This window comes from Epinephelus lanceolatus, chromosome 14 (genome assembly GCF_041903045.1).
Source record: "Epinephelus lanceolatus isolate andai-2023 chromosome 14, ASM4190304v1, whole genome shotgun sequence".
Classification (NCBI taxonomy): Eukaryota; Metazoa; Chordata; class Actinopteri; order Perciformes; family Serranidae; genus Epinephelus; species Epinephelus lanceolatus.
This window is the reverse complement of record NC_135747.1, coordinates 36,138,119-36,154,393: the sequence shown is the minus strand read 5'-3', so window position 1 is coordinate 36,154,393 and position 16,275 is coordinate 36,138,119. Positions and strand designations below refer to the sequence as shown.

General features: G+C 40.8%; 2 protein-coding genes across 3 annotated transcripts in view; both read left to right on the top strand.

Annotated features, from left to right (window-relative positions):
* wars2 (tryptophanyl tRNA synthetase 2, mitochondrial) overlaps nucleotides 1-4,333 on the top strand; it is a 109,288-nt gene extending 104,955 nt beyond the window's left edge. The window contains exon 9 of the mRNA XM_033617225.2: nucleotides 202-4,333. Within this exon, the coding sequence (XP_033473116.1) occupies nucleotides 202-650 (449 nt within the window). The 3' untranslated portion in view covers nucleotides 651-4,333. The remainder of the gene's footprint in view (nucleotides 1-201) is intronic.
* A 7,076-nt stretch (nucleotides 4,334-11,409) lies between these two features.
* The window catches only part of tbx15 (T-box transcription factor 15), a 59,224-nt gene continuing 54,358 nt past the window's right edge, over nucleotides 11,410-16,275 (top strand). The window contains exon 1 of one of the 2 annotated variants that reach the window (XM_033617224.2): nucleotides 11,410-11,612. Coding sequence is in view for 1 of the 2 variants with exons in the window: in XM_033617223.2 (XP_033473114.2) it covers nucleotides 12,279-12,465 (187 nt within the window). In the remaining variant the exon portion in view is untranslated. Of the gene's footprint in view, nucleotides 11,613-11,954; nucleotides 12,466-16,275 lie in introns of those variants that run through there. The other variant, XM_033617223.2, reaches the window with a different exon arrangement.

Genomic DNA, 16,275 nt, shown 5'->3' with positions numbered 1-16,275 from the left:
ATATATATATATATATATATATATATATATATATATCATATGAGTCTGGACAGACATGGATGTAAACTGCAACTTGACTGGTTATTGGAGGCACACAAGCACCAGGCAGTAATATTAGTTTCATACTTGGAAGTTAATATATTGTTTTTCTTTTTTTTGTCATCATACTTGTAAGTTTCTTAATATGATTTCCTCCCTCAGGCTCCACACGAAAGGTCAAATCCCTCCGTGACCCTTCTGTCAAAATGTCCAAATCCGACCCCCGAGCGAGGGCGACGATCACCATCACAGACTCTCCTGATGACATTGCCCTCAAGATCCGCCGTGCAGTCACTGACTTCACCTCTGAGGTCACCTTTGACCCAGAGACACGGCCAGGCGTGTCCAACCTGGTGACGATCCATTCTGCCATGGCGAGGATCAGCGTGGACGAGGCGGTGTCGCAGGCCAAAGGGATGGACACTGGTGTCTATAAGAAGCTCGTCACTGAGGCTGTGATCCAGAGGCTGACGCCCATCAGGGAGGAGATCGAGAGGCTGAGGTCTGACCCTGCTCACCTGGAGGGAGTGCTGGCTCAGGGGACATGCAGGGCCCGGGAACTGGCTGCGCCGGTCCTCAGAGAGGTCCGACAGAGAGTGGGATTCTGCTGAGAGGCAGCTGGAGGCCTCGTGGGGCCACATTTACACCGCAGGCCTCTCTCAGTATTTAACTGCTGCTGATATCAGATTTTATTCCGATGACTGTTTACAGCTCTGAGATATTAAAGGATGTAACGCATTAAAACAAAATGTGTTGAAAGACGTGGAACAGACTCAGCTGCAGAGGAACAGATTGCAGACCAACTAACAGTTGGCCTTTTCTTTTTGTCCTCTGCTGTTGTCTCATTAGTCTTTTTACACAGAGATCCAGTGATGGAGCCGCAACGACACCCTTCATCACATCGCCTTTGCTTTTTTTATAAGGAAACCAAACCATGCAGCATCATGTCGCCCCAGTGTGTGAATTTAAATAGCATGTAGGCGTTCCTGAGGCAAAAGAGGTATGGCGGCCTGACGTGTAATACGACAGTGTCGGCCTCTGGTGTGACATGGCAGCGCTCTCTAAACAATAACAACGGCATAACATGGCAACAACAATCATTTACTGTCTCTGTTACATTTCGGCTCATCTCTTCCTCTGCTCGGAGGGAAACAAGCTCCCGAATCTCATTGTTTTCCCAATTTGCAGACATTTTCGGACTCTGTTCTTCTTCTTTGAGTTAGCTGCTAACTGCTACATGTTACTTTTTAAAACTCAGGCAGTGGGTCGCATGGCATAACACGTCGTCAAAACATCATTCAGTATCAGTTTTAATTTTATCTATAAAGCCCAATTAGACGTCCTTGAACGCTCACAGCCGACAAGGAAAAACTCGCCAAAAAATAACTTTAACGGGGGAAATATAACACGTCATCAAAACTTCACACCCATCCCGTCCTGCCAGCTCTCCCTTTTACACAGATATCAATTCGGTGCTGTTAATAAATTTGCTGCCACGAAGAGAACACTCTGCCCCCCCATTCTGTGATCGTAGCTTTTATAAAGAGCGGCGAGGCAAAATAACGGTGTGACATTCCTGCCTTCGACAGGCAAGTGTAAAAGGGGCTGTTGAAATAAATGAGGAGGCTGTGTCTTGTGATGCAGCTGTAACGTTGGTCTGAATGTTGCCAAACAAGAAGATTTCACTTGTGTTTCTGTACATATAAAACACACTTGTTCTGAAGACGACACAGCTTGTTTGTCTGCTCATCCTGTGGCTGTATGTGTTTCCCCAAATACCACACAAGCTCTGTTTTTCATGCTCTTTAAAATATTTTGTCTTCTCATCCCCAGTGTTAACAGCTATCAGCCAAACTGCCCCCAAAATAATCAGAACACTCCTCTTATTCAAACAAATCTCATTTACTTTTTGATTTCAGTGTCCAAATTGAACTTGACTTCAGGTCACTGGTGTTGAGATGTGACGTTGTAGCACATGTGCATGTTTCTGTTCACACTGGCAGCTCAATCAGACGCTTGTTTAATCTCGATTGGAATCAGATTGGATTTATAAAGTCTGGACTGACAAAGACAAAGAGACACCAAAACTTAAAACAGATTTATGCAAATAAGATTCAAGCCAGATTCATCGTTGGTTTTGACATCTGTTCGGACAGAAATGAAAGAAAGGAGAGAAATGAAAGAACAGATTCAAGAAAATGCACCTCAGCTCCTGCAGATATGCAGAATGCAACATTTGGTTTTGGATAAATGCACAAACACGTCAATGGTCAGGCACAGTTTGAAGCTAGAGAGTAAAAATACATATAAAGAAACAACAGCCCACAGGACACTTTTGATGTTGTTACTGCCTGCACTGCAGACAGTGTGTGAGCAATTAAAATGTAAGAGATGACTTAAAAGGTTCTGTGGAGATCACTGAAAATAATTATTGGGTGCATTAACTCAAGTCCAGTGATGGAAGAAGCAGTCAGATCTTTTACTTTGGTAAAAATAGCAACACTGGGGTGTAAAAATATCTCTTACAAGTCACATTCCTGCCTGAAAAATCATACTCAAATACAAAAGATCAAAATATACTCAGTGCACCAAAAGTTAAAGTACTCATTTTGCAGCATGGCCCCTTCCAGAATAATACTGATGTTTTAGCAATGTAAATTTGCAAACCGAATAAAGCTTTAAAATAAATGTAAAATATTTGCTTCTCAAATGCAGTGGAATCGAAGTGTAAAGGTTATTTGAGTATGAATGATTGACTTTATTTTGCGCAAAGTAAAAACGTAAAAAACACATCAACAGACGTGCTCGAAAAGCAGCAGGAAGAAGTGTACACCTATATAATCCCAGCTCATTCTCAGTAGTCACGTGTCATTTAAAAAAGAAATTGTCAGCAACTATCCCAAACTTATTTACAACCATTGATACAAATGAGTAAACAACAGTCTTAGATATGAAATATACAAACCCATCTCAACCAAGCCCAGATAAATAAATAAACCAACCATCAGCATCATCTCTCCTCATTACATTCCAACACTGTTCATGTCGTGGCGTTGAAAATCTGACCTTCAGTACAAAAAACTGAAGTTTACTCCTGTTTGTTTTTGTGCAAAAGATCACTGGAGCGTCGTCTCCAAAACGACAATGACTAGTGTCAGCTGATTCTTGATTGCTTGCTCATTCTAAACAGTCCAGTGTGATGTTTTTTACTGTTCTAAAATCAGTGTACATCTTGCAGTGCGCATGTGACGACCATGCACGCAGTCTGTTGCAGTCGCTCCTGCTTATTTATACTTCTTATTTTGTGTTTTCCTATAAATCTTAATGCTGTTATTTATTTGTTTAGTCTTTATTTAACCACTCGTTTTCAAGAGTGTCCCAAGAGTGTCCTGGCCGAGACAGGCAGCAACATAAAGTTCCAGACAACACAGAACAAAAATACTAAATGTAAAAAATGTACAGCTCTAAAACAAGCAATATGAAACACAGAATAAGATTAACTACATAGAAAAGCCCAAAAGTATGATAATATATACTAGAAATGATCCATAGAAATGCAAAAACAGGTGACTAAACATGATTACAAAGACTAGCTTGTGTCCAAAAATCCTTTTAAACAGCCGAGAGGAACCAACAAGAGATGAGGAGCTGCAGACATAAATGCTTGCTTGCCAAACTCTGTACGTGCCCTCGGTACAGACAATAACATGTTCTGTGGATGGAGAACAGCCATTTTCAAAGTTTTGCTAATGTACACACATAAATATACTGGTAGTATACCAATGATGCCTCTGTAAACAAGAGAATGCCAATGAAAAAGTGTAAGAAATTGTAAAGAGAGCCAGCTAACCCGAGCAGACAGGATACAGTGATGAGTCAGTGGCGTACAGTCGTTAATGAATCTAATCTAAGAGGGACTGTAACGTGTCCAGATTTCCTCATTTCACAACACAGTTGTGAAATAAAACCAGTGATGCATATTGTCTCAGTTCAGCCACTGAATAACTGTCTCATCTGGTGATCTTCAGCTGCTGCAGGGAAACAGTCTCAGCTCGGCTGCTTCAGGACGCATCGTCGTCATCATCATCATCACCTCGTGAGCGGTCAATATGTAGAAGACTTGAATTCAGAGGTAAAGACTTGAATCTGAGCGCTGATGTGAAGGTGATGATAAGGTGTGTGTGTGAGTGGGAAAGTCACGTGGGAGTTTATGTGTTAGTGTGTGTTTGGTTATTTCACTGTTTTGTCTTGTGGAACAAAAAATAAATGAGAATGTATGATTTTCTTTTTTTTATATTTGCAGCACAGCAGTTTTTTTATTTGTCTTTGATTTGATTTTGTTGATATCTTGAGACACAGATGAATATTCTGAGTAAATTGCTATGCGCACACTTAATTAATCAACACACACACCACATTTTCAGTGCAACACTTGCAATGGTGCAAAGTCATAGAATATAATAAACCAATAAATTATTATGTAATATTACAGATTAAGATAAAACATTGATCCCAGAAGGTAAAGCTACCAGCAGTGTATATAGTGATTAAAATTAGCTCCCCGTTTACCAGCTGCAACATTAAAGTTATGAACACATTAATGTGTTTACTAGATTTGTGACAGAGTGTTTATATGCTGTGATATTACTGCTCTTACTGAAGTAAAATATCAGAGTACTTCTTCCACCATTGAACACACATTAACAGCCATCGAAGTAACACTGACTGATTAAATTCCACACACTCTTGTTCAATTCCCTTGTTGAAAGGATATATTGACAGAGATGGAATATGATATATTAAGTATGTTTTCTTTAGTGTATAATCAATGAAAATAAGAATCGTCAGGTTTTTGTTACCTCAGAATGAGCTGTTTATCTACATAAGGAGCAATCCTCGTCTACAGAGATCACCATGTGACACCACCATGTTTCTACAGTAGCCCAGAACTGGCAAACCAAACACTGGCTCTAGATACGGCCATTTTAGTTCTCGTGTTGGTAGTTAGCAGCCCCTGCATGATAAACAGTGTAGGAGAAACAATAATTTGTAAAGTGAAACTGCTTTATTGTGTGTTTTTACTGGTTTAATTCACCACGTCAGTTTGTTCTGGAGAGGAAGAGCCTTTCCCAAACCGCCCGTACACTCTCTCCCTACCCACTTTAACTTTGTTTCCATGTTCACGAAGAGGGTCCACAAAACTGAGTGTCAAACCAACCACTGAGGAGTGGAAGTGAGTGATAAAACCCTTACTGGCCACGTGCAACACAGAACTGTGTTTGTCATGGAATGAGCAAGTTCAGCTGACTATAGCACTTACCTGCAGTAATGATGTCTAACTGCAGCGCTTCAGCAGGAGCAGTGACTTCAGTATTTTGTATGTCTTTTGTCCTTCCTGTCTTCCCCCTTAAGTGAGATTTAGACTTGTGTGACAGATATGCACATAGCTTACGCCACTGTGAGCATTTATACGTACTTGTGCAGTGGTGTGTCTGTGTCACTCTGTAGTTACACCTCCAAAACACTAGTTGGCGGCGGAGTTTTGTGAAGTGCTGTAAAGTTTAGTTGATTCAAAACACACATTAAACACACATTAAACATGGCTTAATAGAGACAGTTTCAAACACAAATACTCAAATCAGCTTCACTATAACTCGCAGCATTCACAGACAAACACTTGTCTTTATCTGGACACATTTTCCCCACAAATACAACATGCTAATATTTTTAGCACAAGCCTATGGCATTTTACATTGTATAAATTAGCCAAGCAGCTAGCGATCTTTTCCCCTACTCATATGAAGCCAGGGACAACAGCAACATTTAACAAAGTTAACGTTACCAAATTCGGCTCCATGTCACCTCACAAGGTTCACTGACAAAACAACTGTCTTATACTAAACACATTTTCCAAACTAATACAACATGCTAATGTTTTTAGCACAAGCCTATGGCATTTTACATTGTATAAATTAGCCTAGCCACAAGCACAGATTTCCTTTGCTCATATGAAGCCAGGATAAATCACACACAAGACTTAAAATGCTATTTTTGTGGAGGTTTTATTGTCTTCACAGTTTATTGTTTCTTATCTGTGAAATTAAAGTAAATAAAAGCTTTGTTTCCACTGAGGGAAATGGTTTCAGCTTACAGAAACAGACAGGAGGTCTGCACTGTGACTTGTAGTTACATTTCTGGGGAGGTGCAGGTCAGGGTATGGGGGTGGGGTACTGCGTCGATTTGACACAGAAGTATAAATTCTGCCTTACTCCCCTCATTCTTTGTTTATAATTTCTCCTTTTCTTTGAGTCTTTAGCTTCTTCACCTCCCTCCTTTTGACTCCTGACTCTCTCCTCCTCCTCCTTCTCCTCATCCCTTCATTCCCTCCTTTATAGTCCCCACTCCCACTCACAGTCCATCCTCCTCCTGCTGTTTCTGCTTGTAACTCTGTGCTCTCCGCCATCACACTTTCTCTAATTGAAAATGCACCTCTGTAGTCCTTTAATACTCCTCCAGAGACACACACACACACACACACACACACACACACACACACACACGCACACTATGGGGAGCTGGCCCGTGCTGTGGTTTTTCCATCCCGGTGTTTACCTGGGAACAGAGCGCTGTCCTCGCTCCGCTTATTTCCTTCTGCTCCGTCTCTTTTCCTCCTCCTGTTGGCTGCAGCAGCTGACAGAGTATAAATAAAAATATATAGACTACATATACACACACAGCAGCAGGCTGTAAATCAGTGCGAGCTGTGAGGACCGCAGCATTATGACAAATACATGTGTGATATCTGTGCGCTGTAATGAGCAGGTTTAATGTGAAAGCGACACCGTAACTGAAGCGTTTTATGCGCAGAGGTAAAAACTTTAATGGAGCCCTAATAAATGTTACTTTTTAGAGAAATGGTGGTAAATGGAAACAGCTTCAGGAGAGGACAAATACATGTAAAGACGAGACTTTTTACTCGGGTTGAACTTGAGCAGGAGAGGAAGCCTGTAAAGCTAAAGCCTCTTAACCTGCAGACACTGGAGCCTTTTTACACATTCAATGAGATCCGACGCTTTTTACCCAATTTACGCATTATTTTTATCACGTGCGCACTTTGTCAATAGATATGAAGTGTTTCATAAAAATAAAAAAGTGTGCATGATAGATAGGTAGATTGAGAGATTTATGATGTTTGGGTCAGTGTGTTACCTTTTGTATTTATTTATTTATTTTTATTTTATTTGTTTAGGGACTGTTATTTACTTATCAGCGGCTGGGGATGGCTTAGATGTGACTTTTGTTTATTTGTTTTTTTAAAGAAAAGCATCCTGCAAACAGTTTTATTATTTGATATTTTTATGAGACAGAATAAAGTGATTTTGATGAAATATCATTATTTTAAGCTCTGATTTGGTTGTGTTTATTTAATTATTTTTTCTGACATAAGCTTCCTCACACATGACGTGTCCAAGCACTGTCAGATAAGCCAATTTTTTTTGTGTTTTACAGTTTCTAGCTGTGATAAATGGTGGAATTTTGGCGATTTTTTTTTTTTTTTTTTTTTTTTTTTTTTTTTTTTTTTTTTGTGGGGGGAAGGTTTGGAAGGCATGTTTTCTTCTGTGGCAAAATAAATACAAAAAATACCATTTAAATTTGTCTGCCCCTCCCCGAAGCCGGGTAAAAAAAAACAACATAACACCTGCCCAGTGCTTTAAAAATTATTTGACATGCCTCCCCCTTTTTTGTACCACCCCTTCACCCCTCATAAATAACAAACAGTCCCTTATTTGGTAATTCTTGAATATTTATTTTTCCTGACTGAGGCATTTGAAGCATTACACCTGATGTGTTCAAGCAATGTCAGAAAATCCACTTCAATAATAATTTCAGTTTTTACAAATGATGGAATTTTGGTAATTTTGCAGGCAGGTTTGGAAGACATGTTTTCTTCTGCGGTGAAATAAATATTAAAAACAACCATTTAAATTTCTGCTTTTTTTTTACCACCCCTTCCCCCTCATAAGTAATGAACAGTCCCTTATTTGAGAGGGCTACTGCACAGACTCTTAGCAGCACCAGAGTTAGTTATAAGCTCATTTATATCTGTAGTTCTGGGCAGGAAACAGACAAAACATCTCCGTTAAGAAAATAAAAACACAGCAAATACTCATAAAACAACAACGAAACATGAAGACACATCAAGTGACACGTTCTTCTGTTTGTAGCTGTAATGTCTGTATGATCATCTGTAAGGGGACTTCAGCTGATAAATCTGTCATTTATTTTACTGTAGTTTATTTGTTTTTAATAATCGCGGCTCTGCAGCTGAGTGGCGCAGATGTTTAGTGACTAAATCACATTTATAAGCTCATAACTTGAAGAAGAAGAAAAGAAAAACGCACATCCAAGATCCGAGTTTCACACAATATCGATTTATTTATTTATTTATTTATATATATATATATATATATATATATATATATATATATATATATATATATATATATATATATATATATATATAGTCGGCTTTCTGGCTGCGTGACATTACATAAATACATCTGCGTAATATCCGTTTGAGATTTATTGTATTTTTCGAGATTTTTCCTTTTTTTTTTTAATTGTTCTGGGCTTGTTCTCATTACTTTAAAAAAACATGGCGCTAACCTTGTCTTTTTAAATATTATTATATATTGTGAGACAGTGTCTGTTGAATTATAACCTTGACATGTGTCTTCATAAAAATGTTCCAAGAAAACTCAAACTGCAGTCACCAAGACAGAACCACGGGCTGATTTCTTGTTGTCACTGCGAACATTATCAGAGTTTTCACTTACAGTTTTGATGTTTGTGTTTTCTTCTCTTGCAGAAAATTTCTCGGTACAACAATCGTCTCGTCTGATTAGTCACACGTGACGCATTAAAGGTTGAATTATGACGTCTTGTTTGGCGTCATCACAATTACACTCTTTCTCATTAAACACATAATTTAACCTTCATCTCAGAGCAGCTGCTGATTTCGCATTTTACGCGTAAAAACAAGCGTCAGGTGTACGTAAGGATCTCTGCGCACAGGCCCAGCACTGACCAGTCTCAGTCCTCTCATCTCCAGCTCCTCCAGAGGCTCCTGCAGTTGCTTTCCGCGCTATATATAGAGTCCTTTGTGGGGGAATCACAGTCCTTTGCCCGGGGCAGAAGGTGCTGAAACGGCCCGAGAGCTGCTGTCACTTTGGGTGCTTTACTGCATACTTTACCGCCGGGGTCAGCCGGGGTCAAGCGCTTTTTGGGACTAATTGAATATTAACGCCACGTTTGACCGTTTCCGCCCACCGTCCACGTGTCTGTGTGGTGATGAGGTCAGAACACGAACGGAAACCAAACAAAACTGGCGAGAGCTGCTTATTTTAGGCCTTTATTGTAAAAGTATATAAGTACCCCGCGAGAGAAAATATTTGGATGGACTCACTGTTATAAAACATAAGCTCCATATAACCCTCTGCAGATATTTATCTGATTTAAAAGAGTAGAGAGTCAGACGCGCCCCTCGTGCCTCAGTTTTGGGTGAATGAGATGCCATTGGGGCTATAATTGGGATCCAAACAGCAAACAGTTGGTTTTACTTTTAACTACTTGTGTTTAACGAGTTTCCTCCCACATGGATTTCAACCCACCCTTCTAACACGCGCGCGCGCGCACACACACACACTCACAGAGAATATTTACTTGTTTACTTTACGCACAACCAAAACCAACACAGAAATGTATCCATGTCTTGTAGTTGCGCAAATAGCAGTTAAAATCATATCCATATATATTCAAACTGCTCGTTCCTGCCTGATCCTCTGATTTGTTGCGCAGTGATTGGTTTTAAACTCAAATGTAATAGTCATAGCGTGCGTATAATTCCCATTAAAGCGGCAGAAATGCGCACGTTACGCAGATCTTTGCGCAAAATGACGCCTCTTTACGTTAAAAACTGTAAAAGTCACTGATGAAAAGCGCATACGCAGGCCTGTAATGAGGTGTCAGAGCGAAACTATTGATTCATTTATTTATGTAGTTTGTTGTTTATATTAAAGGCTGTGGTCACTAAAATATTCTGAAAGAGTTTATTTTTTGCACCTAATCATAGTGTTGTTACCTGCCTTTTAATTTGTTGTGATATTCTTTAACTTTATTGCGCATTTCCTGCAGATTTTGCAGCGTTATAATCCACATGCGCGCTTTAACGCGTCTGACAAATGCGCAGCGGTGACCTTTTATTTCCGCCCGCAGGTTGTCTTCAGGCCTGCAGACTCTCCTCTGCAGCTTCTTCTTCTTCTTCTTCTTCTTCTTCTTCTTCTTCTTCTTTTCTGTCCTCATCTTTTCGTTTTGGGCCGCTGACAGGAAATGTGTGAAATATTTTCTTCCCCGCGGTAGAAACCGATCCGCCGCTTGTCTCCGGGCTGTGCGCCTCTTCCTGAGCATCAGGCCTGCAGACGGTCACACAGCCAGGAGACAGAGACTCAGCACAGCGGCTGGATTTAGGAGAAATGTTTGATCGATTATAGAGTTAAACCAAAAGCTGCTGCACCAGTAAAACCTGCCTGTATAATTATTTATTATCACTAATATTTATAGTAATTTTTTAATAGTAATACAAGTGCTATTATTTGTATTATTATTATTATTATTATAATGGTTATTATTATTATTATTATTTCCTCTTTGGAAAATTTGGGCCACAAAAATATAATTTACTTGACTTAATATGTATTTAATGATTATTAACATAATTATACTTTAATAATGAATAGCAGTGTTTAATGTTATGCTGGCCTTTATATCTCTTACAGTCGTATTAAACATTTTTTTCTTAGCATTAGACCAAATTTAGAATATCTTGTTTTTACTTTCTCAAGACGATATTAGCCGCAATCATTTCTTTTCTGATTTGTAAAATAATTAAATTGATTATTCATTGATCAAAAAATTGTCCTCGGATTCAAAGTGAAATTTCATGTTTTATTAAAATAAATTAGCTCAATTATTGTTTTCATCGAAAATAGTAGAAGAGCGGATTTGCCTTTGAGTTTTTGTCTTAAATACAATTATTGTAAATAAATTGGGGTGAATTTAATAGGTGAATAAACAGCTGACAGGCCGCTGACTGAAGCCTGAATTTTAAATCTAAGATCTCCATCCGCTCTTGAGTTACCTTCATCTAAACTCCGCAAACCCACCAGTTTATGATTAATAATGTTAATGTTTTTATCTGTGACCGACCCGAAATAATAAACTCAATAAGTCGAGCAGAGTCACAACATTTTTACTTGCTAATCCTCTCAGTCCTTGTTTGTGTCCCGCCGCAGCTCCGCTCTGCCTCCACAGTGACGCTGTGATGTGACTGTTACAGCCCCTGGTCATGATGCATCAGCGGATGAAATGACGGATATTAAAATGACTCTGAGATGATCGCAGTGAGGTGAGGGCCTCGGCTCTCAGCCTCAGGCCTCCATGGTCAAGCATCTGGGGAGAGGAGAGGAGAAGCTGCAGGATCTGAGAGTCAAAGCAGGGAGACATCAGAGTGTTTGGTGAGTTAATACATCATTCAGCTCAAACTGAAAAATATTATATAAAAATATTTCTCTTTCTCTATTTAAATCATGCGTGTGAAGCATGTTTAGGTTAAATAAGAGTAAAGATAATCAGCTGATGTATTTTTCCACATGCTGCATTATGGAGTCAGTTCATTAGGCTGCAGCAGTCCGGCTCACGGCTCCTCTTCCAGGACGCGCGTCTCCCTCCGCCGCCATTGGACCAAACACTTTGTCTCGTTGTCTTTCCTCACTTCTCATTGGACGCGCGGGTTTGACAGTGCGCGGGAGGGGCCGCCCCCTCTGCGCCTGAAAAAAAAACTCCTCCAGAAGTGAGTATCAATCAGCGAGAAGTTAGGAGGACAGAAAGAGAAAAAGAAAGACGCGGAGTGGAAGGACGGAGAGACGCGCAAAGCGGCAGACCGCATCAAAACTATCAATCCTCCCGGACTTGATCTCACGCGCAGCCAGGATGGCACAGTCTGCCCCCAAAAGTTTGACGCGGCGTTTCTAGTCACAGTTGGGATTACTTTGGACACTTGGTGAGTTTGCGCCCCCGCTGTAAACACTGACGTGTGCATTTTTCACTGTTTTGCTTCACTGCGTTGGACGGAAGGAGTGGGTTTTTCGCCGCGTCCCCCCCTTCGGGTGGATTTGAGAGAAATGAGTGAGAGGAGGCGATCTGCCGCAGCTCTGAGCTCTAGAGCCCACGCTTTTTCCGTGGAAGCCCTGATCGGCTCCAACAAGAAGAGGAAGTTCCGGGGCTGGGAGGAGAAGGAGCTGGAGTTGTCCATGGAGAGCCTCGCCACGGACGGAGAGGACCCGGCGCACTGTCTGGATATGGACCCGGGTCAGTGCGCAGACATGCACCACACCGCTCAAATGTGCGGATCTCCGTTATATCACTGCAGCGCAGCGCACAGCGACGAGTCCCGAGTCAAAACATGGCTCCACTTTCAATGACCCAACCCACGACAGGGCATGTAGCTAGGGGCTCCACGGTCTCTGTGAGAGTGTGGAGACGTTTCTCTTGTGCTCAGTGGTTCCGCTCTGCTGCAGCGCTGTAACACAAAGAGGAAAGTTTAACTGTTGCAGCCTGACGCGTTCAGGCCTGTAGAGAGAGAGTCAGTCATGTCCTGCTGTCAGGAAAATAACAGAGAATATGCGTCAGGGAGATTATCTGAAGGAGCCAATTTGCATCAAGTGAAACATCAAACAACTTAAAAATAGATCTGAGTACTCAGCACGAGGCAGAATGATTAGATGTGTGTTTTTGTCCTGGCGGGTTGGCTTGTCCAGGTTTTGACTCCGGACTGGTGACTCCCACAGTCAGATCTTAGTGACATCAAAAATATGAGTCCAAAATGAGTCAGAGTTGTGCTGATGTTTGGACGCTGTTTGTTGCCAGAGTTTGGCTGCAGGCCTGAATGGAGGCCTCGGCTTCATGCACGGTGGTGCACTGGCATGAAGTAAATATGATTAAATAATGTGAGCTGACCCCGGTGCGTTTTCTTCTTCAATACAAACAAATTGAAGACATTTTGAATTATATTATCCGCTGCTAAGAAATCAATTACCTGCGCAGGATAAGAATTAATCTGGTTGTAAAAGCGTCCGCCTTGCGCCACACGCAGAAGAGCCAACATTTTCCTGGTATCAGAGCGCACAGAAAACTTGAAGGTAAAATTAAAATCCTAATCACTCATAGAAAAATGTGTAATCAGCTCGAAAATGTTTTATAAGAAATCAAAAACCTGTGCGTAAAATGTGAATGTGATACACTGCAGCAGCAGAAATGCACGGCATTTGTACCAACATCATGCAAAATGAAAAATGATAAAATACAATTGACAAGACGAACAACAATGAAGACGATTTTTAAATTACAGTATAATAAAACAAATCATTAGATGATTATAAAGTAGTAATATTTTGTTGTTTCAGCAGTTTTATGTTTAATATACTCACAACGAGCGCTTTTTTGCAACAAGTTTTATATGAGCAATTTATTTTTTAAATTCACAGCTTATTTGCATCAAGTTAAATGCTTCAAATATTCTTTGGCATAAACTAACATAATTAATTAACCACAGGTGTAATGCTGCTCTGTCCTCTTGTAGATTTTAAAGATGACCTGATCACACAGAGATAAACCTGCTGAGCCTGATGTGACTTTTAACCTTTGAGTTGAGGCGTCGACACACATGAGCTTCACTTTTAAACTGACACACACAGAGCTGCGCGTCCTGCTTGTGCCAAATCTAAAAGGGAAAATCATTTAGTTTGACTGGACAGTGTTCAAGTTTGCGCTTGAGAAATGTTAAATTTGGTGAAAATGATCTTCGTGAGGATTCTGTATCCAAATACGGCCCGGCCTTGATTATGTTTGAATATTTAATTTGTCTTTAAATATAAAATTCATATTATGTTGTATGTAAATCTCTGTAGGAATGTAGAGACAGGCAGAAATGCAGCTGACCTCTGCGTGCTGCTCAGACAGTCTCAGGCCGATGCTGAGTCTCAGTGCCTGCTGCAGTCTGACCTCCGGGGCGCAGCGCCTTTACGCACGGCTCCTCTCTGCTCCAAAGCTGTTTGGAGTTGAAAAGCAAAACTTTAAAAACAAGTAAATCACTGGGAGAAAGATTTAAGCAGAGGGACTCGGTGCTCTGATGTCTCATGGAAAGATCGTTGTTCAAGTGCTGAGCTGTCTGCAGTGTGTTGAATGAGGGAGGTGAGACTAAATGTTGATTACAGCGCTGCTAATAACAAACAGCTTGTTTATGTGCGTTTTAAAAGGGCAACTTTAATCCACCAAAATTAAATGTTTGACATCATTAAACAACCCTGCAAAACTCTTTCTGTTCATCATCTCCTAGTTTTTTTGTGCAGGGGAGTTTTAGGATTTGTGGCTCAATGAATTACCCAGTCCCCGGCTCCTCGCCCCCCCTGGCCCCACTCATTAGCAGACGGGTTCCTGGCAGGTTCAGCGGGTCCCTGCTCGGGTCCTAAAGCCTCCGCTTTGGCGCGTCGGGCGGCGGTGACCGAGAACAGCGAGTCTCTGTGGTCAGATTATGTGGTTTAGAGGAATCCTTAACGGAGTGATTTTATTTTTACTCAACTCCAGGCGAGGCTGGAAGCCGGCTGGTCGTATAACACGTTTATTAGCCTCAAAGACAAGGGCAGGACTGAGAAAGGCGCAGGCTCTGAACCAGGCTCGCATTTAACGGTCTGCCTGTTGGAGCTCAGCAGCTCAGTCAGCGCGGAGAAAGTAGTTTTGTTAGACCTCACAAAACTACTACAACCACATCTCCATAATACTCACCATTTAAGACTTTAATTAACAAGTTGAACTACATCTAATATAACTTGATATTTAATGCCACTTATGAAAGGCCTGACCCAAACTGTGATTTACAAGGTGACGCTTTTCGCTTTTACGCACAGCTTACGCACAGGACTAACTCCCTACAAACACCTGAAGCCTCAAAATACATCAACATTACCGCACAATAATACACCAATACTTCTAATACAACACTGCTCCTTCGGTTCAGTGTTTCTCTAAAGACACATTTCTCAGTCCACTTTAAGATGAAAGAGATGTGTACATGAAGTTTTTACTGCCGGGTCTCCATCAGCGGAGAAACAGGTGCTCTCAGTGCGTGGATTGGGTTGCTCGGTGATTTCATGGTTGCAGATTGCTACTGTCCACTTCAGAAATCTGCTGCAACTTCATTAGATACACCAACATCTTCTTTCTCTAATGTGTTCACCTCTTGATCTTTATAAGTTTCCCTTTGAGAATTAATTATGTATGGAAGCTAAATAGTTTTGGCGTTATTTCACAGTATCACATGCAGCATAGTGCGCATTCTGTATGTGCTTGTAATGCCCTGAGTGCATGTTCGGGATACTTTTTTTATTGCTGCAACAAAACATCAGATGGATACATGGCGGATTACACGAGATAGATTTTATGCAAGTTTCACAAATTTCGGCCTGATATATTTGGTATCTTTGGAAACGTTTTGCATTAAAATAAAATAAAGTAGAGACATCTTTAAAAAGAAAATCAGGTGTGGACTTTCTACCTGCTTCCTAATTAAAAACAATTACAGCTGCGTGTCAGACTGGTGATGAAGATGATTCACATATCACACATTCTTCCGCATCATTAAAACCAACGAGAAGCATCAAATGTCTAAATTAAAAATAGCTATAACTTAATCACTACTAATTTAATTCATAAAAGCTCTGCGTCAGAGGAGCACCACCACAGAAATAAACATTTTTATTCACCCTCTGATTAAAAGCCTCTTTATGACTTTAGTAAAAGCACTTCCTCTCTGTATAATTTAATACGTGCATTGTGAGCGTCAGGCCTCCTCCTCCTCTTCCTCGTGCAGCTGTGTGGAGCTGATGTTAGTGTGAGAGCATGTGAACTGTGACACAGAGGACAGTTTGATGTGCAGCAGCGACTTGATTGAATTCAGACCAATTAGTGGCCGATTATGGATGTTAGCCTCGTTTTAATGAGGCCTGGCATGAGCTGATTGGGAGCCGGTAACCGCAAGATACTCTGTGTGTGTGTGTGTGTGTGTGTGTGTGTGTGTGTGTGTGTGTGTGTGTAACCACAGCAGATGTCAGGGGCAGTGTGTTC